At 41.6% G+C, this 25,069-nt stretch overlaps 2 protein-coding genes across 2 annotated transcripts in view; both read right to left on the bottom strand.

The window, feature by feature from the left end:
• pipox (pipecolic acid oxidase) overlaps positions 1–23,747 on the bottom strand; it is a 69,788-nt gene extending 46,041 nt beyond the window's left edge. Inside the window, exons 1-2 of the mRNA XM_042486378.2 lie at positions 23,590–23,747; positions 6–154 (exon numbers count right to left, since the gene is read on the bottom strand). Coding sequence (XP_042342312.1) covers positions 6–154; positions 23,590–23,700 — 260 coding nt within the window. The 5' untranslated portion in view covers positions 23,701–23,747. The remainder of the gene's footprint in view (positions 1–5; positions 155–23,589) is intronic.
• LOC148189464 (uncharacterized) lies at positions 1,533–17,236 on the bottom strand. The gene is made up of 2 exons (XM_088079414.1): positions 3,809–17,236; positions 1,533–3,691 (listed from the first exon to the last, which is right to left on the bottom strand). Exon 1 carries the CDS (start codon positions 10,156–10,158, stop codon positions 7,303–7,305), a length of 2,856 nt encoding a protein of 951 aa, XP_087935540.1. The 5' UTR covers positions 10,159–17,236; the 3' UTR covers positions 1,533–3,691; positions 3,809–7,302.
• Positions 23,748–25,069: the final 1,322 nt, after the last annotated feature.

The following is a 25,069-nucleotide window of genomic DNA, read 5'->3' on the forward strand; positions in this document are numbered from 1 at the left end:
CTTACCTGTACAGTTTGACACCTGCCTCCCTCTCTAGCTGGGCCCACAGCTGGTAGCACTCCTCCATCATGTGGGTGTAGAAGTCCTGCTCATAGGCCTTGCGAATGATGCGGGTCTGGCCATGGGAGCTTCCTCGGGTGTGGGGCAGGACAAACTGAACATATAAACACAACATAACTTGGTTTAAATTAAATAACTTTAAATTAGGAACAACATAAACCAGATGTCCAAAAGTATGTGGACACCTAAATATATTAGCAACAACATGTGATTCCAAAACCATGGCCATTAATTTTCTGTTGCATCAGCCTTCACAGCCATCACAGCCATCACAGGATGCAAATAAGTTGTATTGCTTATTATTAAATCATATTTATAAAGTCCACTGGAAGTGTTCCAGGAAAAGAGCATCTTCCTCTACGTTTCCATCACAAGTCGTCATGTGTTGCTGTTTTGCAGTGGACTACTGCAACTAAATATTAAGCTCAAGGTATCTCTCTGCATCTGCTCTTCATGTTCTGAGATGCCACTACTGTGATGTCAACACATCACAGCCCATGCTGAGATTACGCTGCATGTTGTTATGTTTCAGCAACAACAGCACATGGCAACCGACAATGGGATATCAACAAATGCTCATACTGGCACAGATGGTTAGGATTATGGGAAAGTGGCACATGGCAAAGTGTAGAAACACCCCATCACATTCAGATGGGAAGCGAACACATTTCAGCACAAAAGACCAGGGTTTGTTGGACCCATCCACTGCCCCTCCCATCCACCCTATAGGTGCCCTTGCTTTTCATTCTGATGCAACAGGTTCTGTCTGGTCACATTCTCAAGCGACCGAGTGGCCAAATGCTAGCATATAATAACACCTTGATCAATCTGTGCATTGGCGTTCTCACCTGAGGCCATCCAGCGCTGTTTCATGTTGATGCGAAATGTAGCTTTTAGCGTTGCAAGCTCATGTCATTAGCACTACCAAAGCGGCACTATGTAACAAGTTGTCTCTCTCTAAAGGTACAGCCCATGTGAATGGGCTTTTTCTCTCACAACCTTTAGTCAGCATCTGTTTTTTTTTTGTTTGATTCTTTAAACAGAAAACTTTTAACTTTTGTAGCTTACTGATAAAGTGATTTTAAAAAAATATAAAGATAATTTGTTGCTGTATTTTCAGTAAGACAATATTAAGACGGCTGGTATTGTTTTCACCTTGTGAGTTTGTGTTTGTGTCTGTGGCTATATGTCATCATAATGGTATTAGGTCCTGGAGACACCTATTGTAGTGGGAACAACCACAGAATCAGTTTTCAGTAGTCTGCCAGGTGTTCATATGTCGACAGATTTTGTTACCACCATAGTATTATAACCATGCAAGATGCAGTCTGAAAAAATTTACAAGTTATGGGTGTGGGTCTGAGCAAGGGGGCCTGAATAAGAGGGGTAAACCGTTGCACTCCACTTTATACCCCTTGCCCATATTCACTTAAAGTTGTGTATTACCTTATCATAACTGGAGTAGTCCCATCTCAAGATGGTTTCCATTTTTTATTTTGTTTCTTGTTTGTTTTAGCATAAGGAAAACAACAGCATTTTTTCTCCTGCCTCAGACTATAGAGTACAAGTGACAGAAACAGACAAGATGATCTTGTTGGTTGAATACATAAAAGCAAAGTCAATAACAACTTAAATGCATCAGTAAATACAATTTTTAAATCTATTTTCACTTAATTTAGCTTGATGTACATTTCAGAGAAGCAAACTTCCCTAGGTAAAAGAGGTCTGAGGTGCCTGTGTGTCATCCAATACTTGATAAAAATCATTTCCAGCATGAAGCCCACTACCAACTACCTTTATTGTGTTCCAACCAAGATTCTAAAAAAGGTTTTTGGGGGAAACTAGTTTGAGTATTTCTCAGTATTATTAACAGCTTACTTCTTACTGGGAATGTCCCATCTGGGCTCAGACATGCTGTGGTCTAACCTTTCTAAAAGAAAAAAGGGTATTGAGCCAGTAACACCAAAAATCTTAAGACCAATTTCAAAGCTGACATTTCTGTGTAAAGTATTGGAGAAAGTGGTCCCTCAACAGATGCTTTCATTTCTTAACAGCAGTAACATTTTTTAGAAGTTTCAGTCAGGTTTTCAGGCACAACACATCACAGATTATGCAGTGCTGAGTGTAACCAATCATCTCCTTGTACAGCCGCTGGTGATGACTCCTTAGTTTTGGTTCTTTTGAAACTCAGCGCTGTCTTTGACACAGAGGACCAGGCAATACTTATTGATCACTGGCGTCATTGGTTGGAGTCTGTGGTACAGTTCTTAACTGGCTTCAATTTTATATCACTGATAGGGCCTTCTCTGTAATTTTGAACCCTTCTTCCTCTATCCTCACATAGCTCTTATGTGGAGTCCCTCTAGGCTCAGTGCTTGGTTCTCTTTTATTTTCCATTAATTTCTTTTACTAGGAAAATTTATTCAGAACCACATCTCATTAAACTGCATGGTCGATGACACACAGCTGTACCTTCTACTCCAACCCAATGACCAGACTGCACCAACTGTCCTTGCTAAATGTCTGAATGATAAAAAGATGGACGCCTCATACGTTTCTACAATTAAATAAAAATAAAACAGGGATCATAGTGTTCTGCTTCCTAAACTCCTTCAGCATCACTGCCCAGTCCCTCAACCAGTAATCCAATCACATCAGACCCTTTGCACAACACCTCTGAAAAATATTTGGCAATACTCTGAAAATGTATGGAAAGTTATGGAAAGGTTAATGCAGTTGTTAAATTAAGCAACAGTACACGAGGGTGTGCTTTAACATCACTTGAGCACGACAATGATACAGTTAGGTCTGCAAGCATCACTTTAGTGCTCAGATTAAGTTAAAGCACACCCTCTCATGAAATATTGCAATTATACAGCTATCACCAACATAATAAAAACGTATAATCAAAATGTATTCATGTTGTGGGGCAATTAGCTCTCAAAACAAAAAGCTTTTTGCGACTGTTATCTCTGTTTCCATGGGAATACACAGAGTTTGACTATTTACTGGAAAACAGCCAGTCACATCAGTAGAATCACATATGAAATGAAACCTTGTTTTCTACTCCAGCAAGTAGGTCCTCATTAGTAGAAGCAAGTAGAACCTCATTAATGACCTGCAGATGTATTTTCTATGCACTTCTGAGTCCGCTGGCAAATTTGTGCTTCTGCTTTCTAGAGATCCTGGGGTATCCCAGACTAAATAAATACACCAGATATAAACACAGAAATGTTTAGCTTGTTCAGTCTTGTTAAGATTAAGATATCTGCTTCCACATACAGATTAATTACTACATCCGCAGACTTTATCTGTATTTTTAAGCTAGTAGCTCCGTGTCACGGCACAGCTAATGGAGGATGCCAGGGGGTGACAAACATTTCCAGTTACTCAAGAGCACAGTTAAGTCCAAAAGTCAAAATTAATTAAAAAAAGAATAGAAGCATAATTATTTCCAAAATTCACAACATGTTTTTATCTAACAAAATATTCGGCTTCATTCTTCTTCTTGATGGCATTACAACGGTCCTGTAGCTCTCTTCACAACAACAGACACAGGTTGGTTCTTTGAAACGGGCGTTTTTAATGAGCTGATGTCTTCTCATACTTCGTTTCCTTGACACCGTGAGAACTGTGATAAATTACATACAAACAGTATGTGTCATAAAATACAATGCATCGCGTTGTATAAACATATGCAAATAAAAGTTAACGAAAACGTGAAATAATTAACAACAACAAAAAATACCTCATTGGCTGCTGGTCGTGAAAAGAGGTCCGTTGGCTTCACATTTGACAGTCACTCTTAAACGTGAGCTGTGCGTTCACAACTTCCTCCTCTGTCCTTTAGTTAATATTGTCGTAGCCACTTAGCAGCACAAAACAAAAAACTTTAGTTCCGCCATGGGAACAACAAAAACATACACAATAAATTCATTAACCTGTAATATATTTATCAGCTCAGTATAATACTTTAACACCTTTTAACCTGTTTTTAATCTTCAATAAATAAATAAATAATTTATTTATTAACTAAACCAATGAATTGACTAAAGAATTATGCCTACTGCATTTCTACAACAGCACTTACACTCCCACCAAAATCACTTCTTAACCTGTAATGTGTGATTTTCTTGTAAACAAAACTAGGAATGAATGAAATACTTAGGATGTGCATGAATGTGATTTCATGTACATGACTTAGTTAGCTTCAAGTAGTGTGACCACTTTGTGAATAGGTCTCTCAATGTGTACTGATCTGGTATGTGGTTTGCCTTTATCAAATGTAGTGTCAGTGATCAGTAGTTTCAGTTTTCGCACCATGCCATCTGGACTGGGGTAGGTTTCCACAACTCTGGCAAGTTTCCACTCACTTCTTGGTAATTTGTCATCTTGTACAGTGACAATGTCATCCACTTGTGAGTTTCTTGAGGGTCTTTGCCATTTTTGCCACTGTTGGAGGTTTAGCAGATATTCACGTTTCCATCTTTGCCAGAATTCATTGGCTAGGAACTGCACACTTCTCCACCTTTTATTCAGATAGAGATCTTCCTTGCAAAACTGGCCAGGAGGGGGCAGTATGATCAATGATTTCATGGTTAAGATATGGTTAGGGGTGAGAGGCTCTGGGCCAGTAGGATTGTGGAGATGTTCAACACTTAAGGGCCTGCTGTTGATTATAGCCATTGTTTCACAGAGAAATGTTCTTAGGGTTGTGGTATCAGGCCTGCTTGCAGACTTGTTGAGCATGACAGTCAAGATGCTGCGAATTGTTCGGATCTGACGTTCCCATACTCCACCCATATGACTCGCAGAAGGGACGTTCATCACAAATTCACAACCCATTGCTCCTTGCCGTTCCTGATCCATTCCCTTGAGCAACTCAACAAACTCTCTCCTTGCTCCCATGAAATTTGTTCCCTGATCGCATCTCAGTTGGCGGACAGGTCCTCTGATGGCTATGAACGTTCGAAGCACATTCATGAACGCATCTGTTGTCAAGTCGTCCAGTGTTTCTATATGCACTGCTCTACAGCATAAGCATGTAAACAGCAATCCATATCGTTTTAATTCCTTTCTTCCTTCTTTTACGAGAAAGGGACCAAAACAGTCAATACCGCAGTATGTAAAGGGAGGGGATGTTTCTGTTCTCTCCTCTGGAAGGTCTGCCATTTTCTGAACCTCAGTAGTTCGTCTGTATTTCCTACACTTTACACACCTGTAAATGTGTGGGGATACCACATTTCCACATCCTATGATCCATATACCATGCGCTCGTAACTCGTTCATGGTCATGCCTCTTCCTTGGTGATGTACACACTCATGATGATGTTTGATTAGCAGGGCTGACACATGAGATTTCTTGGGAAGTATAGCAGGGTGTTTTACATCATAGTGCAGGGCTGACTGGGATAGCCTTCCTCCCACCCTGAGAACATTGTCACTATCCAAGAAGGGATTTAAGCGATGTAGCTTGGTGTACTTGTTCAAAGTGCCTTCCTTTTGGAGCTTGATTCTCCAGATGTCTTCAGCAAAAGCTTCTTCTTGCACTAGCTTAATAATGAAGAGTTCCGCTCCTCTTCTTTCTTCAAGGTTAGTTGCTTCATTGGTTTTTGGCTGAAGTCCTTTGAACTCTCTTACAAACCTCTTGAGCCTCGCCACAGCTCTTACTGCTCTGGACCAGTCAGAGAACTTGGTGAAGCGGTTTACAATTGAATTCACTTCCTTCGTCTTAACTGTGTGTACGTGGGTCTTGCGAAGCTCAGGATCTGTGGTTTCTACTGCTCCCACCATCTCCTCTTCACATGGAAAAATTTTCTGCCAAAGAAAGTCTGGACCTTTCAGCCAGTTGGAGTCCTTTAGCTGAGCTGCACTCACTCCTCTTGAGGCAGAGTCGGCTGGGTTGTTGTCAGAGCTGACATATTGCCATTGTTTGGGGCTTGTACTGGATCTGATGCGTAGGATTCAGTTGGCCACAAACGTGTGGAACCTCTTTGCATCGTTATTCACGTAGCCAAGAACCACCTTTGAGTCAGTCCAGTAATAGTCTTGCATGTTCTCAATCTCAAGCTCTCTGCGGATAACATCCGACAGAAGTCACAGCTGATGAAAGCTCAAGTCTTGGGATAGTCATTATTTTGGTAGGGGCTACTCTTGCTTTCCCAATGACAAGTGAGCAGCTGATCTGTCCTGTTTCACTTATCACTCGAAGGTATGAACAAGCACCGTATCCAGTGCAACTGGCATCTGAAAAGTTGTGAAGTTCATACTGTGTAATCTCATCAAAGCTTGCAGGGAGGTAACTTCTTGGGATCTTTAGGGCTGCCAATTGAGGCAGATCTCTTAGCCATGACTCCCACTTTGGAAGAATGTGCTCGGGGAGATCTTCATCCCAGCCTACTTTATCTCCGCATAGTTCCTGGAGGATCTGTTTGCCAACTAGGATGAAGGGGGCTACAAACCCTAATGGATCGTAGACAGAAGCGACGGTGGAGAGAACTCCTCTTCTCGTCAGTGGGTTGTCCTTGACGATGACCCTGAATTGGAATTCATCTGCTTCGACACACCACTGGACTCCAAGGGCTCGCTCGATATGCTCCCCCAGTGCCATGTTTAGATCCTTGGTTTGGGCACGTTCTTCTGGTGGTATTGTGGCAGTGACATCCTTATCATTGGACACTAAGGCTCTTGACTCTTTCACCAGATGTATGGCTTCGGCAGGTGACTTTAAGCTTGTTAAGCCATCATCGACGTAAAAGCTTCTCTGGATGAACTTAATGGATTCTTCGCTGAACTTTCCATGGCCCTGTGCTGCCAGATGCTTCAGTGCAAAGTTGGAGCAGCCTGGTGAAGAAGCTGCCCCAAAGAGATGTACACGCATACGGTACACGGAGGGTTTGGAGTCCATATCACCTTTGTCCCACCAAAGGAACCTTAGATAGTCTTGATGCTCCTTTGTAACATGAAATTGATGAAACATCCTTTCAACATCACATATTATGGCTACTGGTCCCTTTCTGAATCGACACAGCACACCCACTAATGTGTTAGTCAGGTCTGGTCCTGTCAAAAGATGATCATTCAGAGAGGTTTCTTGAAAGCGTGCTGAACAATCGAAAACCACACGGATCTTCCCGGGTTTGTGGGGGTGGTAGACTCCGTGGTGCGGTATGTACCATGCTGGCTGGTTATTGAGTTCAGGCTATGGAACTTTCTCGGCATCTCCTCTCTCTATTATATCGTTCATGAAATGGACATAATCCTTGTAGTATCCTCATTTCTCCAGAATCGTCGCTCTAATGAGGCAAGCCTGTGAACCGCACATGGTTTATTATCTGGGAGACTGGGTTTTTCTGTCTTGAAAGGAAGCGGGAGCTCGTAGTGGCCGTTTTCCTTTTGTCTTATTCCCCCCTTCACCTTTGACAAGAAGAGAAGGTCTTCCTGGGAGACTGGATTGTCATCTGCCATGTGATCCACAAAGTCAGACTCAAGAACTTTGATTATATCTGTTGGATTGATCTCTTTAACTCGATTTCTACACACAAAGTGCACTTCTGTCTTAAGCTCATCTGATGGCTGTACAGTAGGGGTAACTTGTCGCACTATGATTCTGTGACTGGTTCCTATTGCATCACCATAGTCAGTTGCTGGATTTGAGCAACCCACAATGCTCCAGCCAAGATCTGTTCGCTGAGAATATGGATAATTTTCTTTGCTGGACAGGATCTCTCTTGGAAGAAGGGCTTGCTGACAGTTATAGCCAATTAAGAGGCCTACTTCACAGTCCAATGGTGGCGGTATCTTGTCCGCCAGTTTTTCCAGATGAGGCCATTTTTGAGCTGTCTCTGAGGTTGGAATGTGCGTTCTGTCAGCAGGAATGAACTCTCGTGTAAAGAGTGGTGGCAATGAAATCCTCTTCTGTAAGTTGTATCCTCTCACTTGTAGGTTTGTCAGTTTCTGACATGGGATAACTGTTGACCTTGTTGACATTGTAGATAGCCGCAAACTGACATTTTCCTTGTTTGTGTTTAGATCCTGGGCCACTTCATCTAGGATGAAAGTTGTGTCACTCTGAGTGTCTAAGAGTGCATAGACCAGGACTTCATGATCTGGCTCTTTTGTGGATGAAACCCAGACTGGAACTATGGAGGATGTTTGCGTGCTTCTGCCCTTTTGTATGACTCTATTAGTGGTTGCTGTTGCATCTATTTCTTTGGAGTCTGTTTCGTTCTTTGAGTGGTCGTTTCCCTTAGGTGTCGACCTTTGACGTTCTTTGAAGTTATCATTGTGCAAACATGTTGGGTGTCTCTTCTGACACTTTTCGCATGTATCTTTGTTATCACACTTTCTTGAGTGATGACCTGTCTTTAAACATCCGAAGCAAAGCTTCTCTGCTTGCACAAACTTGACACGATCTTGAACTGTCTTTTCAATGAACTTTCTGCACTTAGCAAGGGCATGACCTGTTCTTTTGCAGAAGACACATGATGGGGTGTTGTTCTGTGTTGTATTTGTAGACAACGTCTTTGCTTGAATGGCTTGACCTTTGGTGTGTTTCAGTTTCTCACCCTGTATGCTCTTGAGTGCTTGTATGGAGGATACGGGATCACAAGCAAGCTCTGCTTCCCTTGATAGGAAGTTTACAAACTCTTTGAATGATGGGTAACCAGCGTTGGCTTGTCTGACTTCCATGACAGTACGATTCCATCTTGACACCAACCAATCGGGCAATTTCATCAGAATTTTTTGACTCTCATTGCAGTCGTTGAGAATTTCAAGTGTCTTAATGTGAGGCATTGCAGCTTCGCAGCTCTGGAGGAAGTCTGCAAGTTCTCTTAGCTCACATCCATCTTTAGAGCTTATTTTTGGCCATCCATGCAGCTTATCTCTGAAGGACTTCCCAATAATGAATGGGTCTCCAAAGCGTTTTTCTAGCAGCTGCCAAGCTGAGTCATATGCTGCTTCAGTACCTACTAGGAAGAATCCTTCAACAGCTTTCCTTGCAGCACCGCCTAGGTACTTTCTTAGGTAATACAGTTTTTCATTCTTTGGAATATTTTTTCTGTCTATCAATGTCTTGAAAGACAGTCGCCAGTCTTTGAACTTCAAAGGATCTCCATCAAATATTGCAGGCTCTGGTATTGGAAGGCGATTAGCACTTATAGCTTCTGCTAGCACATTAACCAAATCAGAGTTGTTCTGCACTTGACACATGGATGATGAAGTTGGCGGAGCTTGAGGCACCAACTGAAAGCCTTGGGAAATGGGAGCTTGGTTTGTGACTGATTGAGACTGGGGTATGAATGGGGGACTTGAAGCATGGAGGATTTGAGTTGTGGCTGCTAGGGATGGAGAAATGAATGGGGGACTTGAAGGGTCAAGATTTTGTGCTGTGGCTGGCAGAGACTGAGGAATGAATTGGGAATTTGAGGGATGGAGGTCGTGAGGTTCTTTAGTTTGTACAACATCATGCAGCAAGTCAATTGCATCAGAGTTTTCTTCAGCTTGGTGACAGACCTTTGCTCGAGCTCTTGCAGTGTTTAACTTCTTAAGTTCTTCAAGGCGCTCGAGCTTTCTGTGCTTACTTTGCATTACTTGCTGTCTGGCTAGGTTCTCAGCCTCCAGCTGTTGTAGTTCTGTTGCCTCCTTTTCTTGTTCCTCCAATACTGCTAATGCTTCCTGAGCTGGAGCAGCTTCAGCCACGGCCTCAGTTTTCTTGAATAAGTGAATGCTTGAGAGAGCAGAGCCACATTTTGATTGATGTGATGGTGGCCTTGATAATGAACCTGTTGAGTCCAGAATCGATCCAACATCAGGCCAAGGTTCTTCCTCTTCGTCTGCTGTGTGCCCTTTGAGTTGCTTTTCTGCCCTTTGAACCATGAAATCTGAAAGTGCTATGCAGGCATCAACTCTGCGTCGCAGGTCTGGCTCAGGCATTTGTATACGACGTAACTCTTCATATGCAGCTTTTACACTCGAGCAAGTGCATTGCATATTCTCAATGGTCTCCTTTAATTCATCCTCAGAGGCCTCATCAGTCAATATTTCCTTTCCTATTCTTGCTTGAGACTTCCATCTTTCATGAACGATTCTGTACATTCTTCGACTTTTCCTCTTGAAATTCCTTTCCCTTTTCAGTCAGGGTTCGAGCTCTTTCACTTCTTCGTAACTCCTCCCCTTCTTCTGCAGCTTGAATGTCAGCGGCTTGGGGTTGGGCTGTTTGTTCAGTGTTTACATGCCGGGTCTTAGTGTTTGTGTCGGACATTTTAAGTGAATTGAATAACCAAATGCGTATATTCAGCTTGAATTGGATTACATTAAGGCTATGTGTAATGCCAGTTACGATATTTTCTTCAACAAGTAGCCAATAAGATTGTAATTAACTGACTGTGTAGGAGATCAAGTTTTACATGTGAACTTCAATATATCATGAAAATGAAGGCATAGTGTTCAAACTTATGTAAGCTTAAAATTACCTCAGTGTTTTGAAGCAAATGAGAAACTAGTGTTACTTTAACACAAATATGCAAATATGAACTTTAAATGCTGACCAAATGCGCTAAGAAATATGTTAAATCACCTTATCTTGATGAAATAAAGGTTTTTAGTGACTCTTTAAATTTCACTTATGTTACCCTTTAAACTTGGTTTTCTTCCAGAAATACAAAATTCTTTACAGATCTTAATTTTAACTTATAATAAATGCCTTTTCTTTACCATTAACCTTCAAAATCCTAAAATTTCACACATCTTAGTTTCAACCCAAAACGTTTCTTTCACCTTTAAACCTTAACTTATTCATTTGCTTATGATTAAATTACTGTTTAGACCTTATGACATGTAGCTACGAACATCTGCACATAAGATTTATCCCAAACGTGTAGGCTTAGCACAGCATGATCAGTAAATAGACCTGAGTCCTTTGCTGCAACTTCCAGGTTTGAGCCACTTCTCATACCACTTTAAGACTTTGGTAGAGCACTTCCTGGCCTCGTCCTGTGGGGTTGCGTCTTCAACACAGTCTATGATTGCCGTTGCTTGGAGTTGCTATGCCGACAATACGCCATGGGCTTGGTCATCTGAAATGCTGGATGCTCATTGCGTCGTCACCCGCTGTATGGTCCGGTTGTCTCTCCTACCCGCGCTGAGCAGGTGAGTTCTCACTGTAGCTCTCTTCACAACAACAGACACAGGTCGGTTCTTTGAAACGGGCGTTTTTAATGAGCTGATGTCTTCTCATACTTCGTTTCCTTGACGCCGTGAGAACTGTGATAAATTACATACAAACAGTATGTGTCATAAAATACAATGCATCGCATTGTATAAACATATGCAAATAAAACTTAACGAAAATGTGAAAGACTAATTAACAACAACAAAAAATACCTCATTGGCTGCTGGTCGTGAAAAGAGGTCCGTTGGCTTCACATTTGACAGTCACACTTGAACAACGTGAGCTGTGCGTTCACAACTTCCTCCTCTGTCCTTTAGTTAATACTGTCGTAGCCACTTAGCAGCACAAAACAAAAAACTTTACACAATAAATTCATTAACCTGTAACTTATTTATCAGCTCAGTATAATACTTTAACACCTTTTAACCTGTTTTTAACCTTCAATAAATAAATAAATAATTTATTTATTAACTAAACCAATGAATTGACTAAAGAATTATGCCTACTGCATTTCTACAACAGCACTTACAGGTCCCAATAGCCTATATTTCCCATCATGCCCAGATCTGGATTGAGTAGTTTTTAGTTTGCAGTGAAATTTGGTGTTTTATATTCATATATGCAAATGTGACTTTTTGTCAGTGTTAATAATGTGTTTGTTCAGAACATGGTGGTTTATGCTGGTTATTGTCATCCTTGTGTTAGTTTATAGTTTACACCATTAGTGAGTTGGCTGGTACTTTTCATTTGCATTGTATTTTTCCTTGTGAGTTTTGTATTCTTTGACAAAGTGAAATTAATGTTTATTTATATTGCTCTAAAATGCCCCTTGTCCCCTGCCTTAAGTGGTACGATAATCGTATGATTTCTTCAAGAGCCGAGATTAAGAAAAAGCAGAGTAATATTTTCAGGAAGGTGTGCTGTCATGCAGATTTTAGAACATTCTAAATGTGTTGTTGATAGGGGTAGAATGGGTCATGAAATCCATGGTTTTCGGGTCATGGATTTCGGAATGGTTCGGAATACTTTGCTTTAATACACTTTTTTTTTTAAACACCAGAAATAACATACATCAGCATAAGATATATAGCCTAATAATCCACCATTTACAGTACTTAAAAAATGTCATATAATATTATTGTCAAGGATATGTCTTATGGTCATACAAAACTGAAAGAAGGAGGCAGTTTGGCATTAGGCACATCGTTGTGACAGTCTTTGGTAGGGGTGGGATTCTCTGGTCACCTCACGATTCGATTCAATTATGATTCAGATGGCTACGTTTTGATGATAAAATGATTATCAATGCATCTTGATAATCTTGATGCATCTTTTTTTGTGATCAGTGGTTTTATTCTATTATTTTTTTAAGCATGTTTTTTTTCTATACATGATTTTGTTCTCACTGTGTGACTACTAAAACAGTAGGGGTGAGGGAAAAATCGATTCAAATAAGAATCTTGATTCTCGTTTTTAACGATTCAGAATCGATTCAAAAATCCTAAACATCGATTATAGATAGTCTATTCTTAACCCTCTAAAATTTTTATCATTTAGAAAATTTTGAGACCGTTTGTCGGATCGCCTTACTTTTTTTGCCAGTGAAAACTACCAGCTGTGCTGTTCAGAGGGATGACTCTGATGTATTGTAGCTCTTTTAGAAGCCTCAGAATCCAGCCTGGGAATTTGGGTGTTTTTACGGAACCTTGTCCAATAAATACATAATGACAGTTCAGATATTGGATGTCTTCCATCCATATTTTAATGATAAAAGTACATTAGCACCCATGCTAAACGCCATATTGGTTTCCCATAGTTCCTTTGGAGAGAGGTCAGAAGTTTGTTTCGGTCTTGTCCTCCAACTGGAAGACGATCCGACGCTTTGTATCCGCTTACGCATGCCACAGATCATCTGGAGCAAACTGCACTGTGATTGGCCTAATTCTACTGTATCTATCGCTCTGTGTTATTGGTAGCACCTTGTGCATTAGAATAAACTCTGGTAGCCCCTATAGTAATAATAATAAGACAAGGGTAAAGCACGGGAGTCTAACAAGCAGCAGGGCCTCATATGGATGTAAACTCTGTGTTCACTGCAGGTAGAGCAGACAGGAGAATCAGGCCCTCTGCATCATCACAGAGAGGAGCTGCTTTGCAGAATGGCACAGATAATGGAATACACAAACTACTGCAAAAAAACGATGGGACTTTTTTTTGGAAAACTGTGTCCATTTTTTTTAAATTATAATAATTACAATGTTTTTTTTCACTTTCTGATTCCCAGCTTTCTTCAACGAAAAAGGGTGTACATAATAAAACTTAGATCAGTGGTCCCCAACCTTTTTGTAACTGCGGACCAGTCAGCGCTTGACAACAAGATTGTTATAAAATAACATGAGTATAACATCAAAGTCTCTGGTAACATCCTCTCTGCCCATTAAATAAATAAATAATAATAAAAAAAAAAACAAGTGGAAAAATAAATAAATGACAAGAACCAGCAATTCCACATTTCTTTCTCAATCTAAATATACCTACACACCATTTTCATTATTATTAAACACTCCATGAATGTTATTTTTCAACAGCTGAAATAAAGTTGCCAGTTTGAACCGTCAGATATGGCTCCTGCATGTTTGTGTGCCCGAGACTCACAAGCTCTCCTCCTCTCCTCTCTCCTCTCCCTCACCTCCCTCTGTTGGCAACCACTGCCCTAATGCTCTCTGATTCTGGTTGCTATGGTAACATTTACATGCCTTCAAAATAAGATGCAGATACACCATAAAAACGAATATAAAATGCATGAAAATTTTAACTCACCATAACGCTAAATCAATGGGAGCCCTGAGCTTGTTTCTCTGCAACGAGACGGTCCCATCTGGGGGTAATGGGAGACAAAGACACCGGAAGTGTGTTGCTTATGTCCAGTCTACTCCGTTGTTTTGTTTTGGAGGCTGTCACTGCAGAAAACCCCGCTTCACACAGATAGGATGTCGGAAATGGCAACAGGGTTTTCAGTGCTGTGGTGGCAATCTCGGGGTATTCTGCCATGACTTTAATACAGAACACCAGCAGAGTTGTTGTCTCGAACACACTTTTAAGGCCGCCGTCATTTGTGATCTCCAGCAGTTGATCTTCTTTTTGCACAGACATGCTGGATTCACCTGGTTTGTTGACAAATGGGTCGCGGATCCATTCCTTGGCAGTTCGTGGGTCCTTTGAGGTTGGGAAGTAGCGCTCGAACTCTTTTAAAAGCAAAGACAGGTGATCGTGCACCAGCTTGGTGAATGAAGGCGCAGGCTCAGTCTCACCCAAAATCCCCGCTAATGTTTGAAACATGTCTTGGAAGTCGTAGGCTGTTCTTCTCTCTCTTCACTGTGCCTTTTCCCCTTCACAAAGAAACTTTCCAAAGATGTCTGTTTCTTACTCATTTTGCTAGCTGGGTTAAATTTTGGCGCTCAAGTGACCGAGATGTAACTGAGAGAATCCGGTCATTTTTCAAAATAAAAGATTTTTCAAAATAAAAGATCGTTCAGACTCAGATAATAAATAAAACGGAAATAACTAATTATTTCTTGTGCGGCCCGGTACCAATTGATCCGCGGACCGGTACCGGTCCGTGGATCAATTGGTACCCGGGGGTTGGGGACCACTGACCTACATGATTTTAGACACACTTTGCTTTCATAACATAATATGCCACTGGCAAAACAGAGTAGATCCTGAAATTACACCTCCTATATTTTGAATCGGGAATCAATTTTGAATCGGAAATCGTTTTGAATCGAGAATCGATTTCTGAATGGTGAGATACTGAAAGATTCACACCCCTATAAAACAGTGTATTTGTAATGATCCATAATTAAATAAAACACTAAACAGATGAATTTACTTCCATTATCTTTTATTAATAAACAAATGGAGGAGATGTGTCAAGTCAAGCTTTTATTATTGTTTACTCAATGGTTCTCTGGTTGGCAGCACCAAGCACAGCTGGCTGTCCTTTTCGTTCAGGGGGAAACGTGTTATATGGTTTCTCATATTTGTTGTGTCCCCAAAATATTTTAGCTTAGTACAACACAACTTGCATTACAACTGGGTGATTTTACCTAAAATAAATATCACAATTAATTGAACATTTTGCCTTGATTATAATTAATGAACGATTATTTTGTTTCCCCCCCTTTTTTCCCCACATATGATACATTATTATTTATTAAACTATCCAGTATTACATAGAAATTAAAAGCTCCATCTTAAACAAACTTCAGGTAAATTTAAGTACATTGTGCTGATAATAGGCAAACCTCTCCTAACTGCAGGACTGACTTGAACTTCTGCTCTGTGCTATTATCATTAGCATTTACTTGTGAAACATTTTTTTGAGTAGGCCTACTTCTTCTATAGCTGCCAACAGCCTGCCAACAGCCTGCCAACAGACTGCCAACATTCTCAGTTAGAGAAAGGGTGAAAATAAGGCAATGTGCCTGCGGCCCCAGGCCCCCAAATTACTACATCTGCCCCTAGTCATAATGAGAGCTCAGCATGAGCGGCTGGATGAGACACAAAGCTGGTGTTTCTAAATAATTCAATTCATCCAAAGTATGACTGGACCTAAGACAAACACAAAGTAGTCTGTAGAAGTCTAAAGAAGTCACTTTCCACTGAATATTTGGTTGTTTGTTCATTCATACACGTTGGTGTGACGAGAAGCTCTGCTCTGTCTGTCTGTCGGGCGATCAGCTGTTTGATATGCCATAATGAAATGCCGTGAAAGCCCATAGGACTAGACCGCCAAACACTCTCACACTTCTGCTGTTGCAGTGTTTTGGTGTGAAATTTCCCTCAGTGTCTTGAGAGGATGAGACAGAGTCCAATGGAGTGTGAGACACACGGCAGATGTGCTTCCATATGCTCGCTTCTAATCCAGAGGGTGCTGGTGTAGGTACCAGATGTGTTAGTGTCATCGGCTCGGGGTCTTGAGTCTGCTATGAAGTCACACAAACACGATTGGCTGTAGGGGAGACTGGGGTTGGTTGGCACACTTTTCATTTTTTGCGGTATTTCTCTGGGAAAAAATACTGTATGTTACAATGGTCTATTCAACAGTAAGTGGAAGTTTAAGATAGAAGGTAAGAGGCAGATTTATTAGTCATTTTTTAAACCAAGTTTAAAAAACGAAATTACTTTTGTCCTTGATCCTACTACATCTTTGGAGTGTATGGATGAGTTGATTAAAATCAGCACCTACTATGAAAATTCTATCCAGTTCCTTGGGCATGTTGCTGCTGGTGGCATCATTCAATTCCTGCAGTGCATTTTTTGATTTTGCATCAGAGTCTTGTGTCCAAATGGCTCCCACAAGGTCAGTCCATCCAGTGCAACAGCTTGACCCGGGATGCCAGGGGTTTAACTGTCTCTGTGACTGTGCAGAGCAGTCTCTGATCTCCTGTTGCTGAGTGAGCCTCAGTCATATCTCATCTACTCCACTCTCCTGTGACCGGACATGAGCCAAAAGTAGGCTTGGTAGAGGAGAAGCTCTTTGTCCAAGTCATGTCAGCGTCGCCCTGATGATCGTATTCGTTTCTCCCCTTTGGTCTGACTCGTTGCTTGGCACATGCCCCCAGTGGGGATCCTCTTGCGTTCCAAAACCCACATAACCTCTGCCACTCTTCCTCAGCTCACTTAGCTCTAACCACACACTCAGAACCAGAGCAGACAGCCTAAAGGCACATACATGCCTCTTCAGGATGAAGTTGATTTGTGTTTGACAGCAGAATTGGAAGAAATGTATCTCTATCATTATAACTGTGGTACTTAGACCAGTGTTGGCAGACCAGCAGTTAAATGAGGTCATGTTTAAGGACACACGAACTATATCACAACCCACACAAAGTCAAGAAAATAACCAAGGAATAAGTGCTCCCCGCTCAGCAAAACAGAGCTACCAGTGACCAGGGTTGTGTCCTCAGCGGATGTGTCGCTGAGCGGGGAGCACTTATTTTAAACATGAACGGGGGGTGGGAGGTGTATCGTGGGCTTCGGCTGACTATGCTTCACTCAGACAGTCACCCGAAGCCCACGGTACACCTCCCACCCCCCCTTCACGCTTAAAATAAGTACAGTGCAACGTGAAGTTAGTGACACCAGCAGCCATAGTCAAATGTATCCCTGGGGCCAGAGCGGGCGACGTCGAGTCAAATTTAAAGCTGCTGGCAAGGCTAAGCATAAATACAGTAAGATTATTATTCACGTCGGCGGCAATGACACCCGCCAATCGGAGGTCACTAAAATTAATTTAGAGTCGGTGTGTGAGTACGCAAAGATGATGTTGGACATCGTAATCTCCTCTGGACCCCTCCCCAATGTGACATGTTTAGCCGCATGTCATCACTCAAGTGCTGGTTGTCGAAGTGGTGTCCAGCAAATGATGTGGGCTGATGTGTGTTAATAATTGGCACTCTTTTCGGGGTAAACCTGGTCTTATCCGGAGGGATGGCATCCATTCCACTTTGGATGGAGCTGCTCTCCTCTCTAGGAATCTGGCCGAGTTTATTAGAAGCCCAAAGCCATGACATCCCACAGTTGGGACCAGGGTGCAGAGTCGCAGTATTACACACTTCTCTGAGCTTCTAGAACAGTCACACACCCATATTGTAAATGTTATAAAAACGGTGCCTGTCCCCTGACCACTTCATTTGTTTAAATCTAAAATAAATAAAAGGGTAGTTGTACAAAAAAATTCCATAATAATTGGATAACCATATTGATTTATTCTGCCTCACAGAGACCTGGCTTTGTCCTGATGAGTACGTTAGCCTGAATGAATCCACTCCTCCTGGTCATATAAATAGTCATGTTGCGTGCGACACTGGCCAAGGAGGGGGAGTCACTGCTATTTTTGATTCAAGCTTAGCAATTCACACTAAGGCTAAGCTAAACTATAGTTCATTTGAAAGCCTTTTTTTTTGTCTTTCTCACCCATCCTGGAAAACAGCCAATTCTAATTGTTATAGCGTACCGTGCCCCCGGCCCATACTCTGAATTTCTATCTGAATTCTCTGAGCTTATATCAAGTTTACTGCTTAAATCAGACAAAGTAATTATCGTAGGGGATTTTAACATTCTGTCATGGTTCCTGCATTCTCCTCCTCCCCCTCCCTGCCAGTAACTTTCCACTCACCTTCCTCTGACCTGCTCTACCTCCTAGCCACGCCCACTGCTGCAGCCTGCTCTCCCACAGCTGCAGCTCATCACCAATCACCCCGGTATTTAAGACACTCCTGTTCACACACTCATTGCCAGATCGTCCTCTGCAGTATGCATGTCTTTCCAGCACTCTCCAAACAGATCCTTCGTTGCCGACTCTGCCTGTCCCCGACCTGCTCTCCTCGCCTGACTCCTCGTGAACCTACCTGCCTTCTGTCCCCGACCACGTGCTCAGTTTCGGCATTCCGGAAATATGACGGATTCCCTGGTAAAGACCTTTCTGCTCTGCTTCGACGATTCTCCTGCCTGATCCCTGTTGGTGCTGTTGTTTCCGTGGACGGACCTCCCAGTAACCGAACCCCTGCCTGCCCTCGACCACTCCTCCGCTGGATCCCCGACAGCGCTCACACACGTGTTGTCGGCTCGCGGAGCTACGGGGTTTCCTCGTCACCAGCCACAGTGGGTACAAGCTTCGTGTCTTTGCTTCGTGTGATTCCCAGAGACATTGCTTGGGCTCACAGCCCGAAGAACGAACTCTCAGTCTGTATCCTGTTTTCCATTCGTGTTGGTTTTAATAAAAGTTATTACCAACTGCCAGTGAAGTGTACTGTACTGCATCTGGGTCCTCAATATACCCGTTACACATTCACATGGATATTAATAATGAAAGCCTTAGTTCTGCTCTCTCCACGCTTTTGGATTCAATTGGCTTCAGTCAGTGTGTACATAAACCCACCCATCGCTACAACCACACCCTAGATCTTGTCCTAGCATACGGCATGAATATTGAAGATTTATTAATCTTCCCAGAGAATCACGCTCTGTCAGACCATTATTTAATAACTTTCAATTTTTTATGACTCGACTACAAGCCCCTCAGTAAGAGTTACTATTCTAGATGTCTATCCAGTTCAGCAGTGGCTGAATTTAACAAACTAATTCTGCTTTGACATCATTACCATGTCTTACAGTGACTGAGAACACGACTACTCACTTAAGTCATTCTCAAATTGACTGTCTCATTGATAATGCTACTGGCTCACTGTGATCAGCTCTCGACACTGTTGCACCCTTCAAGAAGAAAATAATGAAACAAAGAAAACTAGCTCCATGGATTAACCTCCAGATCCACAAATTGAAACAAACATCACGAAAATTTGAAAGACACTGGCGTTCAACCAACCTGGAAGAGTCCCGTTTAGTCTGGCAGGATAGTCTTAAAATGTATAAGAAGGCCCTCCGCCATGCCAGAGCAAACTATTACTCGTCATTAATTGACGAAAATAAAAACAATTTCTTTTCAACACTGTAGCCAGGCTGACTCAGTCACAGCTCCATAGAGCCTTGTATTCCTTATAATAAAATTATAACTATTCGAGATAGAATCCATCAGCTCTTGCCCTTAACTGACCTGACCCCAGACTCAGGTAGCTTGGAAATGGCGGCAAGGCTTGGAATTTATTTGGACCGTTTCTCCCCCATTGACCTTCGCCGACTCTCTACTCTGATTTCTGCATCTAAGCCATCAACATGCCTGCTAGACCCCATCCCAACTAGGCTACTTAAGGAAGTTTTGCCCTTATTAGACAACTCTTTATTAGATATAATCAATGCATCTTTATTAACGGGCTATGTACCACAGTCCTTTAAAGTAGCTGTCATTAAACCTTTTCTTAAGAGGCCCACTCTTGATCCTGAGATTTTAGCTAACTATAGACCGATATCTAATCTCCCCTTTATTTCTAAAATCCTTGAGAGAGTGGTTGCTCATCAACTCTGTGACTTTCTCCAAGATAATAGTTCATTCAAGGACTTTCAGTCAGGCTTTAGACTTCATCATAGTACAGAGACGGCACTAGTAAAAATTAATAAGGACTTATTGATTGCTTCTGATTCAGGTCTGGTCTCTGTTTTAATCCTTTTAGATCTCAGTGCCGCTTTTGACACCACTGACCATCAAATCTTGCTGCACAGAATGGAACAGTTAATTGGCCTTAAAGGAACAGCACTAACTTGGTTTAGATCTTACTTATCAGATCGTTCCCAATTTGTTCACATCAATGATCAATCTCCGCACATACTAAGGTCTGCTTCAGAGTGCCACAAGATTCTGTGCTTGGACCAACTTTTTACTTTATATATGCTTCCTCTAGGCAACATTATTAGAAAACACACTATAAATTTTTGTTGTTATACTGACGATACTTGTTCTTGGCCCAAAACACCTCAGAAACTCCCTTTCTAACAATGTAATTTCTCTAGATGGCAATACCTTGGCCTCTAGCACAACTGTAAGGAACCTCTTAGTTTTATTTGATCAAGATTTATCTTTTGCCTTTTGCCATATAAAACAAACTTCAAGGACTGCTTTCTTTCACTTGCGTAACATCGTGAAAATTAGACATATCCTCTCCCAAACAGATGCTGAAAAATTAGTACATGCATTTGTCACCTCTCGGCTGGATTACTGTAATTCCCTATTTTTCGGTTGCCCCAACAAATGACTTAGGTCTCTCCAAATGGTGCAGAACGCTGCTGCATGTGTTCTAACTGGAATCAAATGGGACCATATTTCTCCTGTTTTAGCTTCGCTGCACTGGCTTCCTGGAAAATCCAGGATTGAATTTAAAATCCTCCTACTTACTTACAAAGCTCTAAATGGTCAGGCTCCATCCTACCTGTCACAGCTCATAGTTCCTTACCAACCCTCAAGATCACTGCGCTCTGAAAATGCAGGATTACTTGTAGTTCCCAAAGTTTCCAAATGCAGGAAAGGAACCAGAGCCTTCAGCTACCATGCTCCTCTCTTATGGAACCATCTTCCAGTTTCGGTTAGGGAGGCAGACACCGTTTCCACTTTTAAGGGTAGACTTAAGACCTTCCTCTTTGATAGAGTTTATAAGGGGCTGGCTCAGGTTGCCCGGACCAGCCCATAGTTAGGCTGACATAGGTTTAACCTGCTGGGGGGCTTTCTGTAGGGGTCAGAGAGCAGTGGGACTAACACTGCTCTCTGACCTTTATATTTAAGCCATAATAGCTGATTAGTGACCCTAGTTTCGTAAGTGTGTATATTCCTGGAGCACAAGTTTCTTGTGCTCAGTTGAAATCTCCGTCCGTGTGACAGGGAGGAGGGGGAGGTGAGCTGGCGGGGTGGTTTTGGGTCCATTCAGACCTGCCACTCTGGCTCTGCTTCCTCTCTTTTTCTTTCTTTTCTATTACTGTTCTCTGGAATTCATATTTAAGTTGTAATTACTGATCAGTGACTCTAGGATCCTCACTGAGTGCTTATCCTTTTTACTGCTCACCACCTTGGGTCTGTTGAACTGCACTACGCTAATCTCACTGCCTACCGGAGCATTCCTGCTCCCTTGTCTCCTAGCTTTCCCGGATCCTGGCCGCAACCCCGGCTGTGCCTGATCGTGGTGATATCTGTGCTGGTGCTGCCTTTGGTTGTGCTCTTGCTGTGGCTGCACTGACACACTACCCCCCGCTTGCCCTGATCGTGGTCTTGGTCCTTGTTGCGCCGATGCCGTTATCATGCCTTTGGACACCTCCCTATCAATATATGCTTGAGACTCTTATCAGTACCCACAATATCATCACAGAATGCATTTGATAATTTCACACCTATTGTTATTGTAATTTGACATGTGTCTGTTTCCACTATTGCTGTGCCTCTCTCCCCCTCCCCCCTCTTTCTTTCTCTTTCCTTTCTGCCACAGTTGTATTTCATTTGTTATTTACGACATCTATTGCACGTCTGTCCGTCCGTCCGTCCATATATAATCTATTATTATATTATATGTATGTATCTGTCAATCTATCTATCTTTCTATCCATCAATCTACCAACAACTCAGCTCAATTCGCACAAATCTCCCTCTACTTCCTTGCCACAACACAACACCTCAAACGCCTGCATTTCCCGCAGTCCTTTAAAACTCTCTGTCTGGGTTTGGTACATGGTTCTATTATAAATCAGTTTGGTCCCGATCACGTGCCGTTTCAAAATCCGTCTCGAGCTACGTGCTAAAGCTGGAAGTGACGAAACGTTTCGAACCAGTTTAATCTTGGATGTCGAATTTGCCATCTCTACCTGTGGCGGTATGATACACCATTGGGAGGTATCTATTTGTTACGCTGCTGGACGAAACCTTTTGATTCACTTCCGGATGGCTAGACAGCACAGACTTCTTTCAATAACATGGGAAGAAGGCAATGAAAAAAAAGCATTAACCTAAAATTTCCAAGAAATTTGAAAAAAAAAGAAAGATTTTGAAAAAGTGCTTAAAAACCATTATTCTGTAGCAAAATTTAAATCATGTAATTATTATAATTATACACATGGTTTTCCCTGGCAATTTTTATTTTTCCCTAGACATTACCCTTAGCCGTTATAATTTTTTATTCTAGATCTCATAATTTCTTAAAATTTGTGAAAAATTTCATTTCAAGTTGCGCATTGCCTTTTTCCTCATGATTTTCAAAGAAATCGCACTAATATGCTTAGGATTTAAAGGTTTGAATATTTGTGAAAGACTTCAGGGTTAATAATTAGCACATATGCAAGGCTAGGAATGTGGGAGAAACAAGGCAGTCAATGGGCCCCCACCCTAAACTGGTTAATCTGACTGTCCACATCAGTAACGAAAGAAGTCAGTGCTTCTGGTAAAGATTGCTGTGTACACTGTAGTGTATGCTTCCACACACTGTATCATCATGCTTTGTACATTTATGTTTATTTTAGTTTATTAAATTGCAGTAATGCTTTACATACACCCAGTTTCACATAGATTTAATTAAAATAACAAAAACACCCTTGTTAAGTGGAGGCAAGGATAGCTGCCAGGCAACATATGAATGCCAAATAAGTCCAGCTGCTGCCAGATGCTCAGTGCAGCACAGCAGCCAGCTCTGACTTTCACAGGTCGGAAATGTTACATGTTACTAATGTTACTATGTTACTAATATGTTACTAATAGCCTAACCTGACATAGAAGTTTGTCATTTACTTCGTGCATTTTCATGGTAAATCAACCTAATGCCGCACACACTCAATCTGAATACTTCACCCTGTCCCACAGTCTCTTAACTGTTACCGGTCGTTAATAACAAATGTTTTGGAACAAAGTTCAATGTGTGACACACCTGCTCCAGCAGAAGAGTCCTCTGTTTCTTTTTGGCCAGCTGGTAGGCTGTAAAGGAGCCCTGAACCCCGGCCCCGATCACTATGCAGTCATACTCCCCATTAGTCGACATTCTGACCAAGTTTACCACTGAGGTTCCGCATGCAGATCAAGTTGTTTTCACTCTGTGGAAACAGACACGCCCACTTCTAGAAGAGGAGGAACGTACTAAGATATGCTTTTTGTGCCCTGAGTATTACCTGCTAGGGGCTGAGGCTTTTTTTTTTGTCACACAGCAAGCTGCTTTCCGTGAATTCCTTCGCTTGGTGTAAGATTATACGTGATTATGGTCTGGATGAAGGCACCCTGCTGGGGCGCTGGGTCTGCGCCAGTTTCAGAAAACAAGGAATTTGTACCGAAGGGCACGTCAGGATTTACGTGCCTGACAGTCCTGACATAGGGCAACGAGCACTGTTTCAATATAGTCACGAACGAAATAACATGATTTATTTGCCTTGATCCAAATAAGACAATAGACATTAATAATAATAACAATAATAAAAGAAAAGAAATATAAATTAAAATATAAAATAAATGAAAAAGCAAAATTAAATATATAACTGTCTATAAATATTTATTAAAAAGTTGATACTTATTGGAAAATATTCAAAATGTTTGTCACACAATATTGAACCATTACATCATACTCAATACTAAAGCACAGTAGCCTATGAATTAAAAAAATAGTAAATTCAAGTCAAGTCAAGTCAATTTTATTTGTAGAGCCCATTATCACAAAACATGGTTTGCCTCAGAAGGCTTTACAATATACGACATCCCTCTGCCCTTAGACCCTCACATCAGCCAAGGAAAAACTCCCGAAAAAGAACCCCTGTAACACGGGGGGGAAAAAAAGGAAGAAACCGCAGGAAGATTGGCAGAGGATGATGAGGGATCCCTCTTCCAGGACGGACAGATGTGCAATAGATGTCGTAAATAACAAATGAAATACAATTGTGGCCAAAAAGGAAAGAGAGGGGGGGCACAGCAATAATGTAAACAGATGCATGTCATAATACAATAACGACTGGTGCGAAATTATCAAATGCACTCTGTGATGATATTGTGGGTCATTGTGGGTCTATGATGATATTGATAAGAGTCTCATGCATATATTGATACAGAGGTGTCCAAAGGCATGATCACATCATCGGCGCAACCAGGACCAAGAGCACGATCAGGGCAAGCGGGGGGTACAGTATAGACACAGTACAGTACAGTATAGAATAGAAGAAAGGACAAACGTTAAAAGTATTGTTTTGTAAGCTGTGACAACTTTAGCATATATTTACTTGTCCAGAACTGAAAAACAAAAATAAGACAACATTTCAGGAAAGTCAGCTGAATTAATTAGCTTACTTCAGTTCACTGTCCAAGAAAAATAATAGGTCTAGTTGTGTATGACATGCAAGACTCTGATGACAAAGGGTAACTTAAAAGTA

The sequence above is a fragment of the Plectropomus leopardus genome, chromosome 6 (genome assembly GCF_026936395.1).
Source record: "Plectropomus leopardus strain MGB_pleo_1.0 chromosome 6, ASM2693639v1, whole genome shotgun sequence".
NCBI lineage: Eukaryota > Metazoa > Chordata > Actinopteri > Perciformes > Serranidae > Plectropomus > Plectropomus leopardus.